The 26,277-nt window shown below is 43.2% G+C and overlaps 1 protein-coding gene across 2 annotated transcripts in view; it reads right to left on the bottom strand.

Moving 5' to 3' along the window:
- Positions 1 to 5,799: 5,799 nt before the first annotated feature.
- MPPED2 (metallophosphoesterase domain containing 2) overlaps positions 5,800 to 26,277 on the bottom strand; it is a 174,510-nt gene continuing 154,032 nt past the window's right edge. For both annotated transcript variants that reach the window (XM_043580857.1, XM_043580859.1), the window contains exons 5-7: positions 13,328 to 13,443; positions 10,055 to 10,168; positions 5,800 to 7,194 (exon numbers count right to left, since the gene is read on the bottom strand). In XM_043580857.1, coding sequence (XP_043436792.1) covers positions 7,076 to 7,194; positions 10,055 to 10,168; positions 13,328 to 13,443 — 349 coding nt within the window. In that variant the 3' untranslated portion in view covers positions 5,800 to 7,075. The remainder of the gene's footprint in view (positions 7,195 to 10,054; positions 10,169 to 13,327; positions 13,444 to 26,277) is intronic.

The following is a 26,277-nucleotide window of genomic DNA, read 5'->3' on the forward strand; positions in this document are numbered from 1 at the left end:
ATGTCATACTATGCCTCCGCTCAAGGAACCTGCAGCAGATAAGAATTATCTTGATGTTCCTGTTTATCTTCTATTTCTGATCTCCCAATCTATGCAAAACTGAGGGGTTAGGGGCCAGAAGTCTCCAGCATGGAGAGTTCAAGGAAGTGGGGCAAATTGAAAGAAGGAAGGGGAACTGCACTCATGCATGAAATACCTTTTCTCTTCCTGGTGAGTGTGACTTCAAGAGAGCTCATGGGGGGGGGGGGGGGGAGGAGGAATCACTGCTTGTTTAAATGCCCATACACAGCTTCAAAGGCCAAAGCCTTGGCTGCCATATCCCGTAATCTAAACTTAGTGGTCACACCCACAGGAACACAAGCTCTTACATCTGAGAGTCACAGACCACAGGGGACACCTGGACTAGCTACCCGGGAAACACTGGTCAGAAGGACAGCAGTACAGCCCAGGCCAAAGTCACCCTCTAACACAAGTTGAGAACAGCATAAAGAAACATGTGCTTAGTGCAGTATTTCTCCAGAGAGCTATTTCAGATTCCACATAAGAGTAACTGGTGGCCTTGGATAAATCATTCCTCTCATTTATGTGCTGAACGGGAGAAAACAAGTCAACAACTGATGCATGCAAAAGCATTTGGAGGTGATGGATGGAGACATTATGGTGCATTTCGTCAATGGCATGCCATTAGAGAAAACCATTTCATAGAGTAAATTAAGAAAACAAACCAGCTACGTGACACACTTGGAATTGCCACTGGCCAGACAGGTTTTTCTCCTGCAGGAATGAAGCTGCATGGGACTGACATTATCATTATCACTCAGACTCCCTTTCCTGGGTTAGCTGCCAGTGCCTTGTCTGAGACTTAAATCCCCAGCTGGCACTTCTCATAACAATGGCTACTCACAGAACTGGACAAACCTATCACAGGCCCTGATTTCCTTTCATTGCTGTTTTGAACTATTATTTAAATCTTAACTGCTATTTAGCTTCATGTGGCAATATCTTGTTTTCTTCACCAAATTACAAGGACCTTTAGTGACAAGAATGGAGTTTTGCAGCTGAAGCTTATGAATACACCACTGGCCCTACAGTGTTCAGATGTCTGTCGATTTCATCTGTGATTAGTTTCTCCTACCTTTCTCACATACCTGGCTATTGTCTGCCAAATATTGATTAATTCATTGAGAAAGCATTCTTCAGACCTAGATGCTGGGAATGCAGTAACAGAAGACCTGGCCACTGACCTCATGTAGCTTGCAGGCAGACAAGCAACAATCAGAACATGGTATAGGTAGAAATGCTTGTGGGGGCTATGGCAGTACCAAAAGGAAGTGTTCTGGGTATGAGTAGGGGGATTCAGGGAAGGCTTCCAGGAAATATGAGTCCTTTTTAAGAATTAAGTAGCTGGTACCTAAGCATTATAGCCAGTGTATGCAAGGGCATGTTGGTGAGCCCAAGCATGGAGCATTTGGGTTCCAAGTCATTTGCTATTTCAGAAGCTTCTACTGAAAAACTCAACCTATTCTCAAGGTCAGCCACTAAGGTCAGGACAGAAATGGGCTATGAAATTACAGGCCCCTTCCCCTGGTAAGCGGGCTCTGAGAGCACTCGGATGCACCGCATGGTAACCGTGGCTTCATAAAAATCAAAGCTGATTGATGGGTGCAGGCTCTCTGCCTTCGCGTGTTTAGTCTGTTCGTGCTTTTAGTACCACTGTGGCCATGCTTCCTAATGGAAATGCATTTCTCTCTCTCACCATTACCCAGATATAGATGCTTTCAGATATGAAAGGCCTTTTACCTCAAGATTTTTGTCTTGTAAGACATCCTTAATTCAGGAAGGAAATGAGGAGGAGTCAAGAAGAACCTACCACAAATGTTTTGTCTTATAGTTTAGAGACAGAGAGGGAGGAATTTAAAAAGTTCGATTTATGTATGGCTTGAGTTTGTAGCTCTACAACCTTGACTCGGTCCAGTTGAAGGAATTCACTTTCTCTTGTGAGGGGCTCTGAATAACCTGGAAAAAGAAGCTAAATGTTTCCTTCTGCCCACCCCCCCTTTTTTCTTTTGCTTTAAGAAACTATGAATGACAGCACAATAAAATCTTCTGTGTATTATAATAGCTCCCTGGGCCCAGGAACTTAGTGATATTATCATATCAACTCTGACAAATCCATCATGAAGTAGGAATTATCCCCATTATACAGGTGTGGAGTCTGAGCCTGAGGGAAGTAGAGTAGCATGTCCAAGGTTACCCAGATGGTAGATAGCCATCAGTGAGATCTGAAGGCAAGCACATCCAAAGTCAGGGGTTCTTACTGATACCCAATGTCTTCCAGACTGGACATAAACATGTGTGTCAAAACATGTGACAAAGAGCAACATCTCTCTTGTGGGAGGAGGAATTGGGTGCCCATCAGAACTGTTATATGTGGACTAGTTGAGGGGAAAGAAAGTGAATCTTCTTGGGAACACCTGGAGGTCAGATTCTTAAGTTTTGTTTTGTTTTTTAAATAATCTGGTTTAATAATAATAAGTCACAGATGACATGTTTTTCTCTGCTACAAAATCACATTATGTCTGGCCAAATCGATCTCTCCATCTTTGATTATTCCTAAATATCAAACTGAAAAAGCAGTTCATGCTCAAAGTTAAGAGCCCAAATGCCAATGTGGGGCTATCTCTTGATTTTCTGTGACCATGGTGGTGCTACTGACCCTCTCTGAACTTCTTGTGAGTTGTAGAGGCCGACTTTACAATGGGCACCAGGGAAGAGGAAGATTTCTCAGAGAGGTTTTTGAATCAGTATGGTTATCTCTTCCATGGAAAGGGAGGATAGGAACAAAATGGTAGAGGTGACATCTTGGAAAGGAAGAGAAACAGCTCTAAACTTCTGCAAGAGCCTTGTCCGAGTGGACACAGGCAGCAATCTTGCTACTTTATCACAAAGTAAAAGAAAAAACACTTTGCATTAGGAAGCTGACATCCAGAAGTGGGTTGGATACCTTCTCTAAAACCACCCATTAAGAATGTCCAGTCCTGGAACCCTCCCCACATCCCATTGCCTCCTGTTCCATGCCCAGCAGTGTTTCCAAATGCCTCAGCTTACAGCCAAATTCTCAAAACAAAGTAGACCTTAATTCACTTTGGTTTAATAATTAAACAAAATGTACTTAAAACTTTTAGGAAAGTGGGAACAGGGCACAAAAAGATACTGGGAAACCAAAATAAAAGATGGATGTTCACTCCACTGGAGCAGCACATCCTTGCTGGTGGAGGGTTGGGGAAGGGGGCATTATTCTGGGCACAGCAAGTGTTTTATCTGCAAGTGACAAATCCCAAATCCTCCCAGCTTCTGTTTCTCCCTACTTAAGACCTGGGTCACAGTATTTATTTACTTAAGTGATGGAGATGAAGGCAGGCTTAACGCTGGCCACCTGTCAGAATAACAGTGACCTGCCTCTTAGGGGGATTTCAGCAACCCCCCATCATCTATATAAGACAAAAGAGGATTGGGAGAAAATGTAGAGAAAAAATTCAGTAATTGAGCTTGAAGGAGATGGTGACATGGAATGTAAAGACTCCACAGGGAGAAAGATGCTAAGATCAATGGGTGGCATTTAAAGCAACTCCGAAGAGTACAGACCCCTTCCTCTCCTGAGATTAGAAGGGATTTGCAAAATATGATCCCCAAACTGAAAAGTCAGGCCCCCTTATCTGCCTCTCACAAATGCCCTTGGGGTTCTTCATAGTTTACAAAGAGAGGTTCATTATAGTTTCCAAGGAATGCAAACAAATACACTCTCTTGGAAATAATGCTACTGGGGCTCTCAAGGGTGAGGAGGCAATAGACAGGTCTTACCTGGAGAATTTCAAGGCAGCATGGGGGACCTTATTTAACAAACTGGATGCCAGGCAGTGATCTCCGTATCACAACTTACAACAACTTCATCATCAGCCCTACTTTACAGTGATGCTAAGTACCCAGGCAAAGGCATCAGAGACAGCTGGAGGAGGGGTTGGGGCTTGGGCAGGCACACGGACTCCAGGCTCTATGCTCCTATCCACTGCACTGTGCTGTGTGCCTCAAGCAGAAAGGAAGTAGTCCAATTTGATGATATAAGGCCACACTGAAGGATGCTCCAATAGCTCATACATACATGATAAGAAATGTCCCCAGGCCCGTATCAGTTTTCCATCAGCTGCTGAAGGGCATCAACTTTTCTAGTCCAGAGGCAGGGTGATAAAAAGGGCAGAGGCTATGAATTCAGACAGACCTGGTCTTGAACCTTCCATTTTCCTAGGGAAATTTATTTAACTTTTGGAGCCTTGGTTTCCTATCTATAAAGTGGGGCTTACGTGACCTCTCCCAGGGTTTTGTGAGTATTAGAAACAACATAGGAGACCCGCTCAGCAGAGTGCCTGGTGATGAAAGAGTGGAAAGTGCCAATTTGTAAGAGTTATTTCAAATGTTCCTTTGTTAGAAGGCCCAGTGGAGAAAGCTTCAGGCCTTTGGACGGTCATTCGGGCCCTCCTGGAGGTAGTTCATACATACGGAGTGGTGAACCTGGACCATGAGCCAGTCTAGCCTGTAGATTTAGCAGGCTGGACTGCTTCCTGCCCACTCACAATGGAAAGCAATTTTGGTAAGTACTTAGCTTAATTAGTTTGGGTCCAGACATGCTGTCAAGGGCTGTGCATGCACACTTGTCATCGTGATCATCCACCTGTCTCTGGAAAGCCTGCTTTTCCAGAAGTCTGAGCTTAGCTCCTTGTTCGGTAACCAGATGAAATTTTCATTCAGTCACCTCTCACTCCAGCTCCCTAGGGAGTGCCCTGAAGTCAACACCTTCTTCTACTGATGTAGCAGATCAGAGGAGGGCTGTTAACCTCTCACAGTTAACCTCCTTTGACCTCTTTTGGCCCATCATGGCTACTCTGGTCATGGACCACCTCTGCTCAGGAAGGGAGCTCAGACCAAAGCATCCACCACAGGCTCTGGGTGGCATCTAAGACACTTAATAAATATTAACAACTATGATAGCCCCAGATGATTACATGGGCATCTGAGCTGGAATTCTGGCCTAAAACACTCTCTCTACCCTGCTGGTACTGAAATCAAAAATTCTTCTCAGCAATGACACCAAAGAGTCCACAATGGGAGGAGGAAAGGAAGATGTGTCAGAATACAATCCGATGGGCACTGGAACATAGACTTTTGGGATACACTGCAGATTCAAGATCATGTCGCTTTTCTTCAATGGCTGTTCCAGAGAAAATAAAAAAGACATAACTTTATTTTTCACACCCCACCACTGCCTCGGGCCTCCTGGCTACCATATCATTTTAGCGATGGATGTCAATAAAAATAAATAAATAAATAAAACAGCGAGGAGGCGATGGTAACTGCTCCTGGGGAGACTGTGTAGTGGCCACTCTATTACCCATTGGTTCACCTTCTCACTACCGCACATCCACGATAGCATCTCCAGCCTCCACTGCACCGGGACCCTTCCTATAGAAATTACAATGGCCGAGACGAGATATTCACTCTCTGAAACCTACGGCAAGGTATATGACAGTGCGATGGAAGGAAAGAGTAGACAGAGTGCCTTATCGATCTACCTGCCAGCCTGGGAAAGATGGGCAATAAAAGACTTATTGAAAATCAGAAAAAAAAAGCACTTATTCTAATTCTCCTGAGAGGGAGTGCTAATGTTGCATATGAATAAATCCACCCCCTTTCCCCAGCTGGGGATTAAACCACCATCCTCCTAGCCAACCCTCCAAACAGGACAGATTTAAAAATCTTGCAATTTTATTTGCATATAAAGGCCGCTAGATATAGAATATCACAATAAATTTAAAAGAAACAACTGCTTTCCTAAATTTCATTAACAAGGTAACATAAAATAGGATAAAGCTTAACAGCATTTACAATGGGAAAACAGAAATGACTATTAGCGACAATATTTTGTGCTAGCGAAGATTGCATCGACACACAGTGCAAAATGGGGGGAGGGAGAGGAAGTAAGAAGACAATTCAGGATATTTAAATATAAAGGACAACTAAGCCTTATTTTAGTTACCTTCCATTGCATCCATGTATAAGTCTGTACATGCCTGTAACTGTAACCTAGATTTAACTCAAGTTCTTTGAGATCTTGAGTTCTAAGAAAATGTGTCAGCCCCTTCGGACTTGCGATGCCCTGCTATAAAGCATCGCTTTGCAGTTGTACTGTCCTTGGCAATATTAAACTCCTAACTTAGTCATAATACACAAAAAATATTTATATATATAAACCCATACTGAAAAGGAGTCTGCGCGCTCAATTTTTTTTAACTGCGTGAAATACCTGCTCTTGACAGATTCCATTTCCATATTTTTAAAGCTAAAATAATTTAAAAGAAAACAAACAAACAATGAGACCTTGTATAACCACAACATGGATCTCACTAGCTAAGCCATCCTTTAAACGAGGGTCGTTTTCTTCTCCGGATGCAGCTTTCTTTATAGTGAGAGTGTGAAGAGAAGTCTTTTCCACGCCTACTTTTGCCGAAAAGATTGTTATAAATCCAGGCCACGTCTGCAAAAAAGAAGCATTACCAAGAAAACAACAGCAATAACAAAACACCAAAAAATAAAATACTTCAAACAATACTCTTAAACAGTTGTGCAAATCTGGGTGGTTTTTAAAACACTACCTACCTGTTTCTTTTTTCTTTTCTTTTTTTTTTCTTTTTCTTCAGCTTAAAGCATATTAAAATAAGACTTTCATCACTTTTTAAAAAGAAAGCTTGGCTGTCCTTTGGCGAATACTAACAATTTACAATGGCGTGGCCTTTGAGAAAACGGAAGTCATTTTACAAATTCACAATGCTCCTTTCATTTCGAATGGACGCCCCATTTAAAAAAAAATAAAGAAGCACAACCTCTAGAGTCATTTGTGTTCCAGTAATTTACAAAAAGAACTCACAGGATTTGGAAATAAACAAGTAAGAGAATGTAAGTTTATAATTAGAAAAATGACAGTTTATAGACCTTCCCTCACATTCCAATTGGGCTTTTTAGAGCTTCAGGAACCCTGTGGGTTTGGAAGGTCAAATATAATTGGAGGGTTGGTCGGTTGAAAGCTGACTGTACACGTTGAGGCATTGATGTACGTTGTATAACCGTCGGTCATAATGCCGTAACCTGTGGAGACAGAGTGTCATGCTTACTGTAATATATACAAATGACAGTGACTCAGTGGTGAGCTGTCAGGCAAGGAAAACTGAAAAAATCTTTGCCAGTGGGCAGTGAGATGAGATTCAATGAAGCCTCCCCAGATGATAACAGCTTTCAGAAGCTGCCTTCCAATTACATTCTGTTTTCTTTAAAGGGAGAATCCTCTACTTCAAAGAAAAGTGATTCTTTTTTTCTTATTTAAACACTAGATTTGTCAGGGAAAGACTGTGATTTCTTTACTAGTGAGAATAAAGAAAAAACATTTCTTCCCCTCTTTTTAAAATATGATTTTCATTTCAAAGCCCTGCATTAATTATTGAGTTCTAGGGAACAGAATGAGTAACATAAGCGACTCCTCAGGGCACAGGCATCCAAATCCCAAATGGGCTTTGGGACAAGTGGGGGGGGGAGGGACGTGGGGGAGAGCACTGCACTGGGATCCAAGAGGGTGGATGCTCAGCTTCCTTATCTAGGAGATAACTGATCTTAACTTACTCGAATTGTGTGGCTTTGATTCCATTTCACTCAAAAAAGTCAAATAACCGAACACCCAAGTGATTTGCAGAGACATCACCATAAGACCCTGCTTCCTAAGCTCACCTGGGCACCGGATCAAGCCAAAACACTTCCCACATGCAGAATATAAATCTCTTGCAACCTACTGGAAGAAAGTTAAGAAAGTTTTTCTGGGTCTTTGGTATGTATGCCCCTTTTATAATTTTCTTAAATGTTTATTTATTTATTTATTTATTTGCTTATTTAGAGAGCAGAAGAGGGGCAGAGAGAGAGAGGGGAAAGAGAGAATCCTAAGCAGGCTCACACTGTCAGCGCAGAGCCCAACGTGGGGCTTGAACTCATGAGCCATGAGACAATGACCTGACCTGAAATCAAGAGTCAGACACTTAACTGACTGAGCCACCCAGGGCTCCCTTCCAGTTTGATAATTTTTAATTCGTTGAAATTTTTAGCATGTTTGCAAGTTAGCACATATCCCTGGATACCCTATATCTACCTGAGAACCTCTGCAATTAAGTTTGTAATTCTATGTTGGTATCAGGCTCTTATGGCATAAAAAAATATGTCCATGAAAAATTATCAGGACTTACAGAAACAACAGGTTTTTCTTTCTTTCTTTTTTTTTTTTTTTCCTTTCCATTTGCTAAAATTTCTCCAAGTAAGCCTGTGGAGAGCTTAATGAGGGTCAATGGAAAAATCTCTTAAGAAAAGAAAAGAGGCATTTAAAATGTGCACTGTTTAGTTCTGGGGTCATAAAGTCTTGTTATCTCTCTCCATCAAGAGGTTGGTATTTGCCCTCTCTCTGCCCTCTTCAGCTGTCTTAAGTGAATAAAAGTGAGACAAGTTTATTTGAATATGATCTCCTCCCTTTTAAGCAAGTTTATTATTTTGGGGCTTCAGTGGAATTCCCCAATAGTCTGGCTAGTTTAAAGTTAATTAATGATTTAAAAAAAAACGGATGAAATGCAAATTCAGAGGTATGCTGTAGGTATTCAAGCCTGATAACTGTCCCCCAGAACTGCTGTTTAGACATGAACTCCCACCCATTCTCCCCCACCAATCCGGTATCATGCCTTAAAGAAATGCCCTCCTTTTCAGGGACTACGGCTCCAAGTCAGGGTAGGATGATGTCCACTCCTGTGGAGCTGCACCCGCATTCCATGCACTCAGCTGGTGCCTGCACTTGGGGCAAGCTGAATTTTCTTTGGCATTAGGAGGATGATTTTCAATACGTATGCCTCTAATGCCTAACCTGGAAGCCAATGGATTTGTGGGCTTTGAAAAGCAAACTTGGTTTTCTTGCTTCATCAGACACGTAGGCCTCAACAACTCACCTGCAGACTCATAAAGAACTCCAGAGAACAACCTGTAAGCAGGAGCTGTAGAAAATATGGAGGCTGCCTATGTAAACGCACCACTGCACACAAACCCGTGAAACCGGGAGATACTGGTGCGGCCAAGAAAAATCTAATGCCTGCTGAAAGACAGCTTTGTGTCTGTCTAAAGACCCTAGTTTAAAAAAGGAAGGACAGACGAAACCTAGAGCCCTACAGTTTCCTGGGAGGCTTTTGGATTCTGTGAACTTGACTCCACCCTACCTTGAAAGGCAGAAAGAGGCAACTGGACCAGTTTCCAGTTGGGGGAGATTTAATTATTCCCTTTAGCCTCAGCCCGACCTAATAGCGCTGATGATTTCTGAGAAGTCTGAAATGGTTTTCGGAGGTTCATAAGGAAATGACTACCTGCAAATCTGCAGGTTCCTGCCATTTCTGTTCTATAACTTTCACTGTGTGTCCAAAGTTATTTTTCAAAGAAAGTCTTGTCTTCCTGGGTCCTGTGTGTATTCCATATGAAACACAATATTTACAGGTAGAAAGAGGCATTGGAAGTTGTTTAGTCTAATATCCAGGCCATTTCTTCTAAATGTCTTAAAGAAAGAATTTGTCCTTTTTTACCTCAGGGCTGTTCTACAGTGGCGGTTAGCAAACATTCCTCATCAGAGCCCTGAGATTCCAGAAGTTGCCTTGGGGTGTGGGGGTGGGGTTGGGGTTGCTGGGTTTTCCGTAAGGTGAACCAGACCTACTTCCTTCTCTCCACTCTGCTTAAAAGAGAGAATCTCCATATAAAATATTTATCAGCTTTACATGCAGGTATTTCCCCTCACAATTGATATTACAAAAGGTTCTGCCACTGGTAAAAAGAGTTTGACAACACTGTTCCAGTCATTCCAACTGTACCCAAGGTCCCCATTCTGGAATGAGATCGTGAATAATGATACAAGACCTTGTGAATGCCTTTCTGCTGGTCTTACCTTCATGGATTCCACCAAATACATGGAGCTTGGGCCGGACTCGCCTCTGGACTGTGTTTAAAAGCTCCACACAGCCGACTCTTTGAAGCTCCTTTGGAACCCAGTCTCGAAAACCTAAGGGCAAAATGCAATCAATACTCTTAATTTTCCTTCTTCAGGTAAGGTTTCATTTAGACTTTCAGGAAGCCATAACTCACAGAAGGTTTATTACATTATCTGTAATCCTAGCCTCTCCATTAAAGCTCACAATGGCTTTTAAGGAACTTTTCACTTGTCACTTTGTCTTCTTTAGGTTCTTGAAAATTTTTTTTTGGTTTCCATTTTTTTCTTCCTGTTAATTAACATTTTTTTTTCTTTCTGTAAGGGATTTGATTTATGCAGCCCTGGTTTCAAATCTTCATGGGCCTAATGACATTTATTCCCGGCAGTCCTGCAATATCTCTTTCTTTCTCAATTCAGTTACTTTTCTCTCTTTTTTTTATTACATCTTTCTTATAGCAGTTTACCTCTAAGATGGCTCAAAAAAGACAGGCTAGTAGGGACTGTCTGTAAACTGGCCACAAGATACCTTGCTCTCCTCAGGTACATCAACTTTAACCCTTGGTAGTTCTTGATGACCAAAGCTTGGAAATGGCAAGTTCCTCCTCCAGTCTCCTCTCTGACAATAGGCAGCAATGTGACCACATGGTGGCATCCAGTCAGCTGGGGCTAACTGACTACCTTTAAAGTAAAAGCCACTTACTTCCACGTTTAATGTAGAGAATCCATAAAAACTGACATCAATTATAACAAAAGTCAGGTATCTGGATGATTATGGCCAGAAATAGACCCCATTTGCCTGAGCAGGATGGGTGTAAAGAAGGCAGGTTGGACTAATGGCTAAATCGTCATCAGTGGGAATCCATACCACAGCTCTGTTGGGTGATTTCTACTATTCAGAAATGATCAGGCAGAAACGGACTGATAAGCTTATTCCACTTTGTTTGACGGAACTGCAGCAATGAAGACAGAGCATTTCTGTAAAGACATGTTAACTGGAAGTGGGGAGTGGCTAGAGAGTCTGGAAAGAACATCAGATGAAAATGGGGCCCTATAAAAATTCAACCAGAGGTTTCAAAATTCTGTTTGTTAGGAGAAAAAAAAATCCTTAATCCACAGTGATTGGCATATTCTATCATGGATGGGTTTTCCTTGAAGGAAGAAATTATCTCATTTCATATACAATCAACCTGAGAAGGCATCCTGCTTATACCATGATAGTAAAGTCTCACGGTGAGATTGCTACTCAACAGGAAAGAATTAAAGGCCCCTCTCCATCCCCACCCCAAACCAGCATTTTCACAAGAATCCCAATAACATACTTTGATTAAGGTTCAACTTTACCTTATGAAAACCTCACCTGACCTTTTATTGTGAACTCCTTGAGGTAGAACTTACTTCGCTACATGCACAACCACTCTCTGGATTACTCCATATTTACTACAAGTAAAGTAGTATTCAAAGTTTCTGGGATGTCTCAATTCTTTGGAGGCTAGAATGCAGACTTAGGACTACCACCACTTGCTTCTGTACTGACATTAATGGCCTGATGAGTCTGCGAATCAAGTGTTCTGCTCAAAGTTATATTCCAAATAATACTTCAGTCATGTAAAGCTGTCTGTGCTGAGGATATCCAAGTCCTGTTTACAATAAACAGCCCAAGGAGAATCATGTCTGCATGGAATAGCCTGCTCAGGGAAAGGACCAAGTTGGCTGAGATGCTCTCTCTGTAGGGTCTCACTGGGTAACTCAGGGATGATCAGAATATTTAGCTAGCAATTCAGGATTTAGTCTCTAATGGCTGCAAAATAGGGAGCTTAATTCATTATGATGATAAATGTTGTTGGAAGTGTGATCTTTTAAAACATGGGGTGGGATGGGAAGGAATAGGGGGAAAAAGGCATGGGGATGGTGATTCTGAAATACCGAAAAAGTCAGGAACGGCTAGATCCTGTGCAAATCTGGACAATTCCCCTGTCTACAACACAACCTGCTTCTCTTCTCTTGCTTCTCCACATCATTAAAATGTGCCACCATGACTCACGCCTTGGCCCTCCCTTCTGCTATTTCTATGTGAAACACAGAGCACTCACTTTCCTTGGAAGGGATGGAAAGCAGCCCTAAGTGGGCTGGAGGAAACAATATCTACAAAGATTAAATTCACAGTAGGGGATGTGTGTTAGATTTTTTATTTTTCAGGTTGACAGAGGAGGGAAGTCATATGGACCACAACCTCAAACCATAGGGAAAGACTGAAAATAATTTATTTTGTAACAAGGGTTTTCTTCCTTTCTCTAAACCAACCTTTGCTAGCATTATGCATTTGAACATTTATTAAGAGTGTAGATTTCATCTTATATGTTTTTTACTGCAATCTAAAAGAAAGAAAGAAAGAAAGAAAGAAAGAAAGAAAGAAAGAAAGAAAAAGCTCTCCTACTATAAGTGAAGCATCTGAATTTCCAGAGTTAATACCTTTGTTGAATGGGGATCCAGGTGATAGTCCTGTTTGACAATGTTCTGTGGCTAAGCCAAGGAGATAACAAGTTCATGAATAATTAAAAGAGAATTATAAAAGTCAAAAAATCATATGGCCCATAACCTGCGTAACTAAAGGTAGCTTTGAAGCACGCTGGCAATCTAAACCTGGATGTAGGTTCGAGGATTCTGTAGGTTCAAGGATTCTATAGGATGAGTATCTTTAAGTAACTTTCAATGTAAGTCCTTACTTAACACCTTAGTTTTTTTTTTTAAGGATTCTTTGCTTATATAATCAGCTCAAATGTTTAACTTTAAAGATTTCCCAGGTCCCACTATTACATGGGAAAGGATAATGAGCTACTTTAAACAAAAGTTTCCATTATTTCGTTGCCATTCAAAAGTCCTGCAATTGAGAGGTCTGTGCCTTCTTCCCTCCAGTCTCCACTTCCCTTACTCCAAAGTGAATACAGTTCTTAAAATAAATGATCGAGCTCCAAAGACTGTGGTGCTCCATACTGATTTGATTTTCCCTGACTCAACTAAATTAAAAAAAAAATTTAATTTCAAAAACACCTGTAAGCCTAGCAGAACTGCTGAGTTTAATTATCATACCGGTTTCTTTAAAGACATTGGCTTTTCTTTTTGTATTCACTTTTCATTTTTTGAAGGAAATGATTATATCCCTGAAGCATTGTTTATTATGCTTGGGGAAAAAGACATCTATTATGACAAAAGGACAACATTTGTTTCACTTACCTAGAGGAGGTCCGTGTGTCATGAGTATGTCGATGCCCTCAGGGATGAGGTTCCACTTGTCCAGCAGAGACTGACCTCTGGGCAGGTTAAAGCCCCATCCATTAAACCACGGGGTCCTTTGGGGGAGATAATGCACACGGTATCAGGCCAGTGGAGCCACGTTTCTGCTCTACAATATTTCTCTCGCGCACATTCCCCCACGGTTTGCATCGCTCTCTTGTCTCTTTTTGATGATTGGCCCTGGCAGCAGGATGCTTTTTTGTTGACTGCTTCAAAACCAACGCATTTGAAAGCAAGTGTGGAGCCTGCGAATTGTTCAACCAGAAAGGGGCACAAGAGTCTTTACAGTGGAGACTCTACCCAGCCGACCTCTATCAAAATCTTAACAATGTTTTGTCTTCTCCCCCAAATCTCCATGCTTCCTAAGATGCCTAGCTTGGATCCAAAGCATTTCTACCCTTCCTGTAAGAAATTCCATCAGCACCCCTTCCTCCCCATCACTGTGAAACTGCTTTGCTGGAAGGATTCTTACAAAAGTCCTTGGAGAAAAGGACAAGGGCTCTGAAGGCAGAGCATGTACCTCCGTACATGGAGATGTTTTGAAATCCTGGACTGAGAAAGCTGAAAACGTTCGGGGCTCTGACAGGTGACAGGGGATCCAGGGAACAAAGAGCAAGCGTGGCCTTTTCCTCCTGTTCTCAAAAGGAAGGTTTGAGGGTCATTCTGGAATCCACTCTCCTGACAGGGAAGGTAAGCAGTCCACCCTCCCAGGAATGAGTTTCTGAGGTTGATGCTTCAGGCAGGCAAAAGTGAATGAATGGGGGTTTTGTCCTCAATGAGAGCACGTCTAATTGGAGCTGAACATGCCTCTACCATTTATAATAATAGAATAACCAATTTTTCTCTGCACATACTACTAGCTAAATCACACCAGAACAAAGCAGTTCCCAGTGCTGTCCTATTCCCAAACATCTAGATATAACCTTTATTTGTTGAAACTGACTCTTTCCCATTCTGTAGGAAAACTCCTACTCGCTAGCACATACATGTAAAAAACAAGTTGGTCAATTTTCTGGCTAAGCTCAACTTTCCTCTTCAACTTAAGCTGCCCCTTTCGTACCTATTGAAAGAGGCGACCCTGTGTCCAAGGTAACTTGGTCAGTCACAGCAAATCAAATGAGGTTCAATCTTATTTAAAGCCAATCATGGGCCAGAGTATCAGATTCTCTCAAGACTTGGAACTCAGAAACACTGACCCAGCATTCATTTGGTGGTGGGCACGTACAGGCAAGGACAGAGTGGAGAGGGCAACCGAAAACCATGTGAAAATCTGCCTTACAAGTGAGAAACCTGAGTTCTCACTGAGATGCTTGAAAGAAAGTTCCAGAGGTAAGAGACTGTGTGGCCCCAGTTAGAAAAAGAGAAACCAAGAAAGCACCTGACTTGGGTCCTACAACTATCTTCCAAGTTCCTAAGCCATCCTAAGGGGCTTATTTATAGTAACAATAATAACTTTTAAAGGTATTAATTGTTGAGGGCTTACTCTCTGTCAAGGTACTATTATTCTAAACACTTTATTTGTATTAACACATTTAAATTTCACAATAAGCTCAGGAGGTAGGTACTATCACTAACTCCATTTTACAGATGAGGAAACTGAGGCACAGAGAGGACAGGTAAACACAACCAATAAATTGGATATGAATCCAAACAATCTGGTTCCAAAACCCATACTCTTAACCACTGCACAATTCCTCTTCTTCCGTAGACTTGAACTAACTTCCTACTTGCCCTGGGTGAGCCTCTTCTGTATTCTTTCAGGTTTAGTGTCTTGTTGCCTGAAGCCAAATGAGCTCTGACCATGGAATCAAGTACTTGGTTCTAAAATCCAGCAATGAGATGATGGAGTGGACATCAGTGGTTTTTGCCTGCCCAGCTCTTTCACCTTTCTTTTCGTAACAGTGCCTGAAGTTTTTTGGAGAACCTCTCCCTCCACCTCTTAGTTCATGTGCTCTGCAAATGCTGACCCAACCCTGTTCTAGGATCTCCCTGACCAGTGACCAGTCTAGGGATGCACATGTGACCCAAGCTGGGAGTCATCCTCAGGCTTTTTCTGGTACTACCTAAAAAGAGGTCATGGGTTCCTCTCTGGGATCCTGGGTCTTGAGAACTGTGTAGGCCTGGAATTGCCTGGAAGCTTTGTCTTAGCCACCATGCAGACAGCCCGGGCTTGAGAATCAAATCATCATCATCACACACACACACACACACACACACACACGCCAAGCAAAGAAACAAGAGTACCCTGATGACCTTTTGGACATACGGATCCAGTTGTGCCTGAAGCCAATCACATTCTTCCTTTCAAGTATATAAGCTAATAAAATATTTTCCTTTTTATTAACTTGAGTTAGGTTCTGTTTCTGCAATCGAAAGAGTCCCAGTTCAAACAATTATTGTGTTAGTGTAAAAACGACCTATGTACTTATTGCAGGTAACACTGTCCACCCCCACCCTTGAACCGACCCCAGAGATGTCCATGTCCTGACCCCCCCTGGAACCTGTGAATATATTACCTTGCATGGTAAAGGGGAATCAAGGATACTGATGGAGTTCAGGAGCTAATCAGCTGACCTTAAAATAAGAAGATTACCCTGGATTATCTGGGGGGGGGCGATGTAATCACCTGCATGGCCAAAAGCAGAGGAGGGAGGCAGAAGAGGAGAATGGAGTGATGTAACCTAAGAAAAACCCAAAGTGCTGTTGCTGGCTTTGGACATGAAGGAGGAACAACACAAGCTAGGAGATGTGGGCAACCTCCAGAAGCTGGAAAAGGTAAAGAAAGAAAAGGAATTCTCCCACAGAGCCTCCAGGAAAGACACTTTCCGGCTGACATCTGGATTTTAGCCTAGTGAAATCCATGTCAGACTTCTGACCAACAGATTGCAACATGGTAAACAGGTGTTATAAGTCACTAAACTTGTGGTAATTTGTTACAGCAGCCAATAGGAAACTAATACAGTACCTAAAATGTCTGAGCTGTAAACTTCAGGACCTGTGACTGGCCCTGGGCCTCACCTAGAGCACAGCACGTGTTCAATCAACACAGCCCTGGGGTACCTGGGTGGCCCAGTCAGTTAAGCATCCGCATCTTAATTTTGGCTCGGGCCATGATCTCATGGTTTGTGGGTTCGAGTCTTACATCAGGCTCTGAGCTGACTGTGCAGAGCCTGCTTGGGATTCTCTCTCTCTTCCTCTCTCTCTGCTCTTCCCCTGCTCTGTTTCTCTCTTTCAAAATAAATAAAAAAAACTTAAAAAAAAATCAACACAGCCCTCAGCAGCCACACTGCCTTGTAGCTCAGCTAGATGCTATGCTTTTGGTTTCTTTGGAGGATTAGGAAGTGCTGGCTTTCTTATCCCAGGCTGCTGGGGAGGCACCAGTTACCACAGGCCTGAGGGAAGCAGCAGGTAGAACCTTTTAGGGCTCAATTAGTCAATCTCGCTTACATTTGTCTTCTAGGACTTCCTGTCTTCAGGTTCTTAAGCATTTTCATTAGAATCTGAAATAGAGCTGAAATGCCCATTCTTTCCCTTCATTTCACAATGACCTCTTTCCAAGATTTGTCTTAGAAGTAAAAGAAAAAAAAAAAGTTCAGAACCCAGTGAAAACTCAGTGAGCATTTTGGCATGAGAGAGAGAAAAATAAGCAAAAACATCTGTTTTCCTAGGTTTTGAAAACAAGCTTCTGGGCCTATGGTTCCTGTCTGAATGGCAAATAAAGAAGGCTTGAAAGAGTCCCAAGCACACCCAAGTAGTTGGTACAGTGAGGGGTACTGATTTCGCTGCCAGAGTCTGTCTGAAGGCAGTCAGCCTCTGGACCCCCAGGTCATCCCAGGGGCTTCCAGAGTCAAAGGAACAAGACTTTATTTTCCAGTCTTTCTGAGTTTCTCTCACAGAGCCTTCTTGGGAAACCTATAGTCCTATTGCCCCAGGAAGTGCTCCATTTTTTAAGTGCTTTGCGAAAGAGTAAGACAAGCCCACTGTGTACAGACACCCCAAATTTCATGTTAATGTAAACTTTAATGTTAAGCTTGTGACAAAATCCAGAAGTTTCCAAGTTAAGGGCAAACTTTAAAAATATCTGGCATTTATTTTGACTCAAACCTGTATGTATGTGTATGAGAGTGTGAGACAGAACTTAAATTATAAGAAAAGGAACATTTATCAAGTCTCTGATATGCTTTATATAGAGGTTTTACACAGACTATTAAATTTAATTCCTCATAACAATCCTTGAATTATTATTAACAGTCCTTGAGTACTGCCAGCTCTATTTTTAGACAAAAAGGCTGAAGATCAGTGATATCAAGTAACTTGTCAATATTCCCAGGATTGGTAAGTAGTGGAGTGCAAATTCAAACCCGGATCTTCTGGCTCCAAAGCCTCTGCTTTTGCCTGCACAGTGCTGAACTAAAACTTTCTAGCCCAGTTTTGGTTTTGGCTCACACACTTGTGAAGTAAAAACAGGGCTGCTCCGTTCAGTCTCTTAGGCTGAGCACTGTACAACTTCAGCCGGTGCCAGGGCATTGTGTGATTGAAGTGGCTCATAGTAAAAATGCAATGTGACTTCCAAGATGTTATTATGGCTTTTCTGGGATGTTTTCTGTTCCTTTAGATCCTCCAGATAAGGCCTTTTCCACAAGACAGTGGCCAGGCAATGGTAAAAAGCAGCCCAGTGATGGGTTCCAGAATTATTCCAGCATGGCGTCATAAATGGGCATACAGAAGAGACCTGTGTGCTAATACTCATTCTGGCATGAATTTACAAACTCATATAAACCTTCAGTAAGAGAAGGCCCCTCAGTGGGCTCCTTTCCTCATCTGAAAAATGAATGAGTACATGGATTTGATGACTGGGTTTCAGGATTGCTTGTAGGTTGCAGAAATCATATGCAGAAGCCCCATACCCAAAGCAGGGACATGAAGGGGTGCTCTTGCTGAAGGGCTGGTAAGAAGGGGCTCCGAACCTACTCACTCAGTCTGCTCCTCCTTTCTGGCCTGAGCTTCTGAGCAAAGCCGGCAAAACCCAGCACTTGATGGTCCTTCTATGATCAAGAAATCCTAACATTCTATAAGTCTGTGCAGACTATCAATGTTCTAAATAAATGCCGTGAATTGCTCTCAATGAATTACCTAAATTGCCTGTAAGGGACCGAGTCCAGTGTGGAAGAAGTAACTGCACAGAGCAGAGACCAAATGTGTCAGCATCAATGAATAATGCTTTATCCAGTTGAGTTTCAACCTGAAACATGAAACCCCAGCAGTGAGCCCATCAGGGGTTCACTGGAAAATATGTGCACAGTCGACCTCCCGAGCCCCACAATGGGTTTTGTTCTGTAGCAATGGGGGGTGCGGTGGGGGGGGAAAGGAGGAGGGAGGAATCCAGGGCAACAATGTCTATTGCCTCAGCCAAGGACTTAATAATTAGCTGTGACTAACAAATACCACATGGGAACCAACTTGTAAGAAAATGTCCCACAAAGCGCCCTATTGCCAGTGGGCCAATCAGGACCTGTAACCCATCTCCTTATAGAGAGGGATTAGAAAACTCAGGCAGCTAGAGCTGCCTGAAGCCACTGGACCAAAGACACGGATGGAAGCTGTGGGTGCTCTCAGGGCTCCCTCCCCCTTGCTCTCGCAATTAGGGGCACTTGGCCTCTCCAGGCTGAAAGTTCAGGAGCAGGAGCTAAGGGAGTTAACATAGGCAGAATTTGTTCCAAACAATGTCAACACAAAACAGGTTTTCTATATGGAAGCAGGTTGAGATGAAATCGCTACAAAGGTCATCTGTGTTTGCAGTACACGGTGCTGTGGTGTGGGCAGAAGGGAGCTTGCTGGACCATAAATCTGAGGTTGGGACAGGTGAATGGCTGTTTACTCCCCTACCAACGTCAGTGGGGGCCAGGAGCGCCCCAGGAAAGCAGGATTTGTTAAAGAAAAGTTGGCACTTGGTCTGCTCAGATGGGCTACTCAGGTTCACGGCGCTGGTACCTGCTGGTCAATGTCTACAAATTCCCCCAGGTGCAGACGGTCCTGGGAAGGCTGCATCACAAAGACTCAAGATTGGGATTGTGATTAACCATCTCCTAGGTGCCTCCTGCAAAGATGAAGGCTTGGAAGCCTGGTGGGCTCCCCTGGGATTCTGCCTGGAAAGTGTGAAGGGGAAAGTGCAAGGGTTCACAGCTCCGGTAGCGGCCATGCCACTACTTAGGACTGTGAGAACCTGGGGATTCTGTAACAAGTTAGCCATTCTTGTTTTGGAGGCAGGAGGTACAAACATGGGTTATGGAATCAGAGACCAGTAAAGCCCCAGGTCTGCTACTTACTGGCTTCTCAGTCTCCTCATCTTCCAAATCGAAATGGAGTATCTGCCTATGTGGGTAAAGTGAGATCATTTATGCAAAACGTTTGGGAGAGTATTGGCACAAAGTGTTAATGTGCAGCTTTTAATTTATATATAAGATATATGAGCAATATATGTGTATGTGTATATACACATGTACACACACACACACATGCACGCACACAAACACAAACAGTCGCTCATGTTACGTTTTCTTCCTACAACCTCCCAGGCTGCGGCCCATCAAGTAAACAGACCCTCCTGCTCCAGACTTTTGAAGAGTCCCCAGTGAATAGGCAAACATTACTAGATGGCTAGATAGAGTCTGATTTCCTCGGGCTGATTACTTATTAAAAGGCACTTCCTCAGCTCACTTTTGAGTGGAAGTTTTCAAACAGGCACTCGCTCACTCGCTCGCTTGCTCAGTCTTGCATAGACAATCCTGTGGAATGTAAGAGCACAGGGCAAAACGTTAGTCAAGGCTGCTTAGCTGGCTAGTACAGGTGGTTAGATTTTGACAGGATCTTAAATTGGGGGAAGTTCAAGGGAGGGTCCTTGGGTCCTTGGAATATTAATAACAGGGCCCTTGGACAGGTTCACTGGCGGCATTGACAAGCTACTAATTAACACCATCACCACAGCCTGGCATCTCCAGTAAGCAAAATTCAGAAACCAGGGGCCAGTTTCCACATACACTTTATTTCCTAAATGGCGGCACTTTAGAATTGCAACCTTCCTCATGCCTGGCACTCCCAACCTCCGTCGGCCCCTCTCCCCCTGCACATCGCACCAGGTCTAACAGAAGCTAATTTAACCACCGCTGGTTAAAATCACACCGCACTTCACAGCCCCTTTCACATGCCATGAAGCTGTCATGATAATTCTTGATCTCTAGCTCACCTGACAGCTCAGCCCTCCCTTGACTGCAAAGCTTCCCGTCAGTTAGAAATAGCAGTTTCCCTGGCACCACATGTGTCATCCCGAATATCCAGATGAAAGGCAGACGCCTGCCCCACTCCCTTTCTTGCCTCCTTTTCTCTTCTTAGCTCTGGACTTTGTTAAGAAGCCAGCCTTCTCCCCCAAGTCCTTCCACTTGGCAGCCTGGAAGTTACTCTTCCGTGCAATTAAAAAGATGCTTTGCATTAGCTCACGGAGGAACGTCACACCTTGTGCAGCAAAGAGACACGTGCACCAGTTGACATGGCTAGGAGAGAGGGACAGCTTAACTTCAGGGCAAGATTTACAGCCCTGTGCAGCTGCCTGGGAAGCCTGCCTGGCCCAAACCACAGGCTCAGCTGCCTGCAAAGGGCAGTGGCGGCTCCTCTCTCACGCCAGCTGTCTAGTCCCATCTCTTCCCTGTGTCTCTGTAACGTGCTCTTTCGTTATGAGGTCCTGGGGATGAGAACAGATACTGTTTTGATAAAGGGGCAGGCCTGAGTGAATAAATGTGGTCTATGTGCTCTGGACGGGACAGGAATAAATCATACCTAAGGCGGTCACCTGAGGCCCATGAGCTATGGGCAGGAGCTTCGTAAACCAGGTAGGGCACACCGCGGTCTTTGCAAACATGCCAACTGTGTCCCTTTTCTGTAACTAATAAGGAACAAGTGTCCGAATGAAGCCTCTGTTACCCATTTTCCTCTCCCCTGCTGGAAAGGAAATAGTGTAAGCGGAGTTTCCTTCAGGAACCAAGAAAACAAAACCCACTATGACCTGTTTTCGAATGTGGTGTGCCTTGAATTATTAAAAATAACATTACAGTGTCTGTTGCCTTCCCATTGGGCTGTGCAGGAGACTATGCTCATCAATTGTGCAAAGAGCCTGACAGGGCAGCAGGAAGGGCACGCAGAACTTCTGTCTTGGTGGGCAGGTCAAGCAGATTTGGGACATGCCCAGGTGCATCCAGAAATAGCATTTTGTTTTGCGGCTGAGGAAATCTGGTGCCTGGACCAGAGAATGGGCCCTGCCTTGATCTTTAACCCCCGGCAGGAGAATTTCTCAAAGAGGGATACCAGCACCACTGTCTAGGTTTAAAAGAAAAAGGGGTCAGTGGATGGAGAGGAGTAGAAAAAGAAAAGCAGCATTCCTCCGTTTTTCTTTTTTTTGCCATTTTTAAAATTGTAGTAAACTATATATAACATAAAACTGACCATTTAACCATTTAAAAAAATAAAAATAAATTTTAATGTTTATTTATTTTTGAGAGAGAGAGAGAGAGACAGAGACAGAGAGCGAGCAGAAGGGCAGAGAGAAGGAGAGACACAGAATCTTTAGCAGGCTCCAGGCTCTGAGCTGTCAGCACAGAGCCTGATGCGGGGCTCCAACCCACAAACCGCGAGATCATGACCTGAGCCAAAGTCAGACGCTTAACTGACTGAGCCACCCAAGCACCCCCATTTTAACCATTTTTTAAAGTGTATAATGCAGTGGCATTATATACATTCGCAGTGTTGTGCAACCATCACCACCTTCCGTCTCCAGAACTTTTTCATCATCCCAAGTAGAAGCTCTGTGCCCATGAAAGGACAGCTCCCTCTCCCCACCCTCCTTCCAGATGCTGGCCAGCACTGGTCCAATTTTTGTCTCTATGAATATGACAACTGCAGGTGTCTCATGTAAGCAGAATCGTACCACATTTGTCCTTTTGGGTCTGGCTTATTCCCTTTAGCACAGTTGTGTTCAGGGTTCATCCATGTCATTGCATTTGTCAGAATTCCACTCCTCTTTATGGCTCAATACTACCCCCTCTTATGGCTTTACTGCATCCTTTTTTTTCATCTAAGGTTTCTGAAAGTCTAGGATGTGCCAGGCACTAAGCTTGGCCATAGGGAGACATGGAGTCTCTTTCTTTGTGAAGTGTGCAGTTACTGAGTTGAAAGCCCAGTGAGGACGGGCTCAGTATGGTACTTCTGGGGCATTTATTCATTCAACAAACATAACCTGGATGCGTGCTGTGAGCTAGGGTCTGGCAAGGTAGGTGCTGGGAATACAAAATTGAATACAGTTCCCAGGATAAAGCCATAGCTCACCATTTTCACAGGTAAAGTTGCCTTGGACAGAAGTCTTTAATCTCTGGCCTTCATTTCTTTTTTATTAAATTTATTCTTTTTTCTAATGTTTATTTATTTTTGAGAGAGAGAGAGAGTGGGAGAGGGGCAGAGAGACAGGGAGACACAGAATCTGAAGCAGCCTCCAGGCTCTGAGCTGTCAGCACAGAGCCCAATGGTTCAATGTGGGGCTCGAACTTGCAAACCATGAGATCATGACCTGAGCCAAAGTCAGAGGCTTAATCGACTGACCCACCAAGGCTCCCTTGGCCTTCATTTCTAAGTAACCTAATTTCAGAGGAAGTTGGGGAACATCAGAATGATCTGAGAATTAACCCAGTGACTTCAAGTGAAGACCCACCCCCAGGCCACGAGGTGACCAGGAGCATACTTGGCAGGAAGACTTTTGGGGAGAGATTTCCTTCCATTTTGTCTTGCACACTCCTTCATAAGGCTGGGCAGCTAAAGCCAGGACCACAAAACACAAAACCACATCCTACTAAAGGCAGCCTGTGAGAGCAATGTGTGTCACATGTCTGGCTGGTTCTACAGCACAGGAGGAACAGGATGGGAGGGGCCAGGAAGATTGCCAAGTACTCCGGCAACTTGGCAGAGAGCATCTGTACCTTCCTCTCCCCCTCTTCTACCCTGCAGACATGTCACAGAAACCTAGCAGGTGGAGGGGTTTCTTAACTTAGATTTCCCAAAAGAGTAAGAGGAAAAATGGGTCCAGGATTAGCTAGATTTTTGTTGCATAGCAAACTCTTAAGAACTGATGTTAACAGATGGGATGGCCTGATGAAATGTCTGCCCCCAACAAGAGACTTTATTACGTTTACTTTATTTGAGAATGTGTCTGTGTGGGTGGAGGTTGTCACACATTTATGTCGACAATAATGCTGGTTTCTTTTTATACTATTTCATATTTTGGGGGCACCACGGGGATATAGCTAGGGAGGACCACACTGGCAAGAAAGCCTGCCGCCTGGAAAATAGATGGTAAAAGAATAAGTAATAAGTGGACAATAAAATAACTTCTTCATGAATATGATGTAACCAGGAAGACCGTAAGCTAGGTGACTTCAGTCTGGTTCACTCTGCATCCCTAGCACCTGGCACAAAGCAGATGTTCTAGTATTTGTCAACTGAATTAAGAGCGACTGTCCATGAAGTTTGTAACTTCATGAAAAAAATGTATACACCATGATGGTCAATGGAAAAGCAAAGTATTAATTCACATATCAGTATGAATTCAAGTATGCAAAACATACTTAGAAAAAAGACACAGACCAACATACTGAATGGTTATTTTGGGGGTGGGAGGAGGATTAGTGATAATTTTTTTCCTTTGATTTGTCTACTATTTTCTCCTTTTTCTATGAGGATTAATATCATTTGGAAAGAAATCATAATTTGGTGTAAAGTCTTCATATAGCCAAATGCAAGCTGAATATGAGCAGATCGATCCATGGTCTACTTAAGACTCTACTCTGACTGCAAGGTGGTTCCCCCAGGGAGCGGAGCATTTGGGACACTTTTGCTCAGGAAGCTGACAGGGCTTGCCTTAGGGGGCTTCCCTCCCCCGCAAAAGAAAGGCATCTTTGGCAACAGAAGTCTTTCCTTCGTTCAAGTAGTTCAATACATGTTTGCTGAACACCTGCTATATGTCAAGCATCACTCTGCTGGTGGTGGGTATGCTTTTCATTTTAATGAGGAATTTCAGCTTTAAATGTAGACAATATCATGTTATCTGCACATACTTACTACAAATCATCTCACATTTCTTCGTTCACAATAACTCCAAGTGGTGAGCAAGGTATGAGGTTTAGAGAAAACAATATACAGAATTTTAAGGACTTGCCCATGGTCACCTGCAGCTGAGGTGGCATGAACATAACTTTGTTGTGCAAAGGATTAAACATTAGGTCTGGGTTCAAATTCTGACTGCTTTCTGCTTAGCAATGTAACCTTGGGCAAATTTCTTCCATCTGATCTCAGTTTTCTCGTGTATAAAGTGGAAAGAGTAACGCCAACCACATGGATTTATTGTGAGGATTAGATGTGACAATATACGTAATGCATTTGGCAGAATGTTTGTCCTATATTGAGCATTAAATATTAGCTCCTGTCGTCATCAGCAATGTTAATATCACTACAAATATTAGTATCATCAATCCCTTGCTCTTTGTTCCCTAATCTTCTTCTTATCAACACAAAGTGTACCTTCTCTCCATTGCTCAGACTTAGAATGTAAATACCAAAGAACTGAATGATTCGTTTGAAAGCACTGAGTGTTAACATTTAGGTACAGGGGACCCAGCTTTGGTTAATGCCAAGGCAGTGAGTTAAGAGACAGAGGACATGAGTTCCAGCTCTAGGTCTTCCAATTGGCTTGCCATATAACCTTGGGCAAGTAACCTCTCTGATCTCTTGTTTCCTTAACAGTGCCACAGGGATAACAATCCTTATGAACCTTGCAAGGCTGTCAAACAAAAGCCCATAAAACCTAGCTGCACCTAAAGGGAAAGTGCCTTCTAATTCCCATGTCACTGGCTGTCTGTGTTGCCTGTTTGTGCTGTTTGAAAAGCTCAGAGGAGCCGGAATAAGTGACAAGGAGGTCAGATGTAAGTTAAAGTGTTGGCCCCCACTGATCTACCATCTTGGCTCTAAACAACTAGCTTCGGTCCAGACCGATTTAGTACAGTGAGAAAATGGTGAGTGCAAACTGGCAGGACACACAATCAGAGGGCTGAGTGAGACGCTGAAGCTGCCCCTTCAATTCAGAGGTTAAAGCAAGCAGAAAGACCCTGGTGTCTCCCTCACCATGCCAGCCAACCATATATTATTAATTGGGCTCAGCAAACATTATTGAGCACCTTCTGCTGCAAGGCCTTGGCAAGGAGCTCCAGGGAGATCTAAATGCAACGCGAGACCATCCCAACCTGCCACCTGGCTGGGATAACAAGATAGTCACCAGCAAAACTGTTCTCCCCTGTCTCTGCCCATTAAAATTCTACTGAGCCCTAAGGGCTCAACTCCTATATTCCTCCAAGAAGCTTTCCCAGATCCCCTCAACGCTGTAATTGTCATTTGTAGGATATATCGTCCTCTGCATTATTACTGGGTTGTGCGTATGCATGTGTGTATTTGAACTGATGTCCCACCTCATTCCAACAAGCATTTGAAGCAAGGTCATGTTATGGGTTTGTCTATCTTCCCCAGTGGATTGTGAGCCATGCCCAAGATCTAGCATGATGCCTGAAACGTAATAGTTGTCAAGAAAATATTCATAATAACGAAAAAAGCAGGAGAGTTTAGAGTAAGCACCCAAGGAAGTGATCCAAATAATGTGTGACTGATGGTTAGAATGGGGCAAGACAGATTAATGTCTGAGCTTATTTAAAAAAAAACAACAAAGGTCATTTAAAAACACTGGATGATATGTTTCATAGGCCTGTGCTGCCACATACAATAGTCATTATGTGGCTACTGAGCCCTCA

The sequence above is a fragment of the Prionailurus bengalensis genome, chromosome D1 (assembly GCF_016509475.1).
Source record: "Prionailurus bengalensis isolate Pbe53 chromosome D1, Fcat_Pben_1.1_paternal_pri, whole genome shotgun sequence".
Lineage (NCBI taxonomy): Eukaryota > Metazoa > Chordata > Mammalia > Carnivora > Felidae > Prionailurus > Prionailurus bengalensis.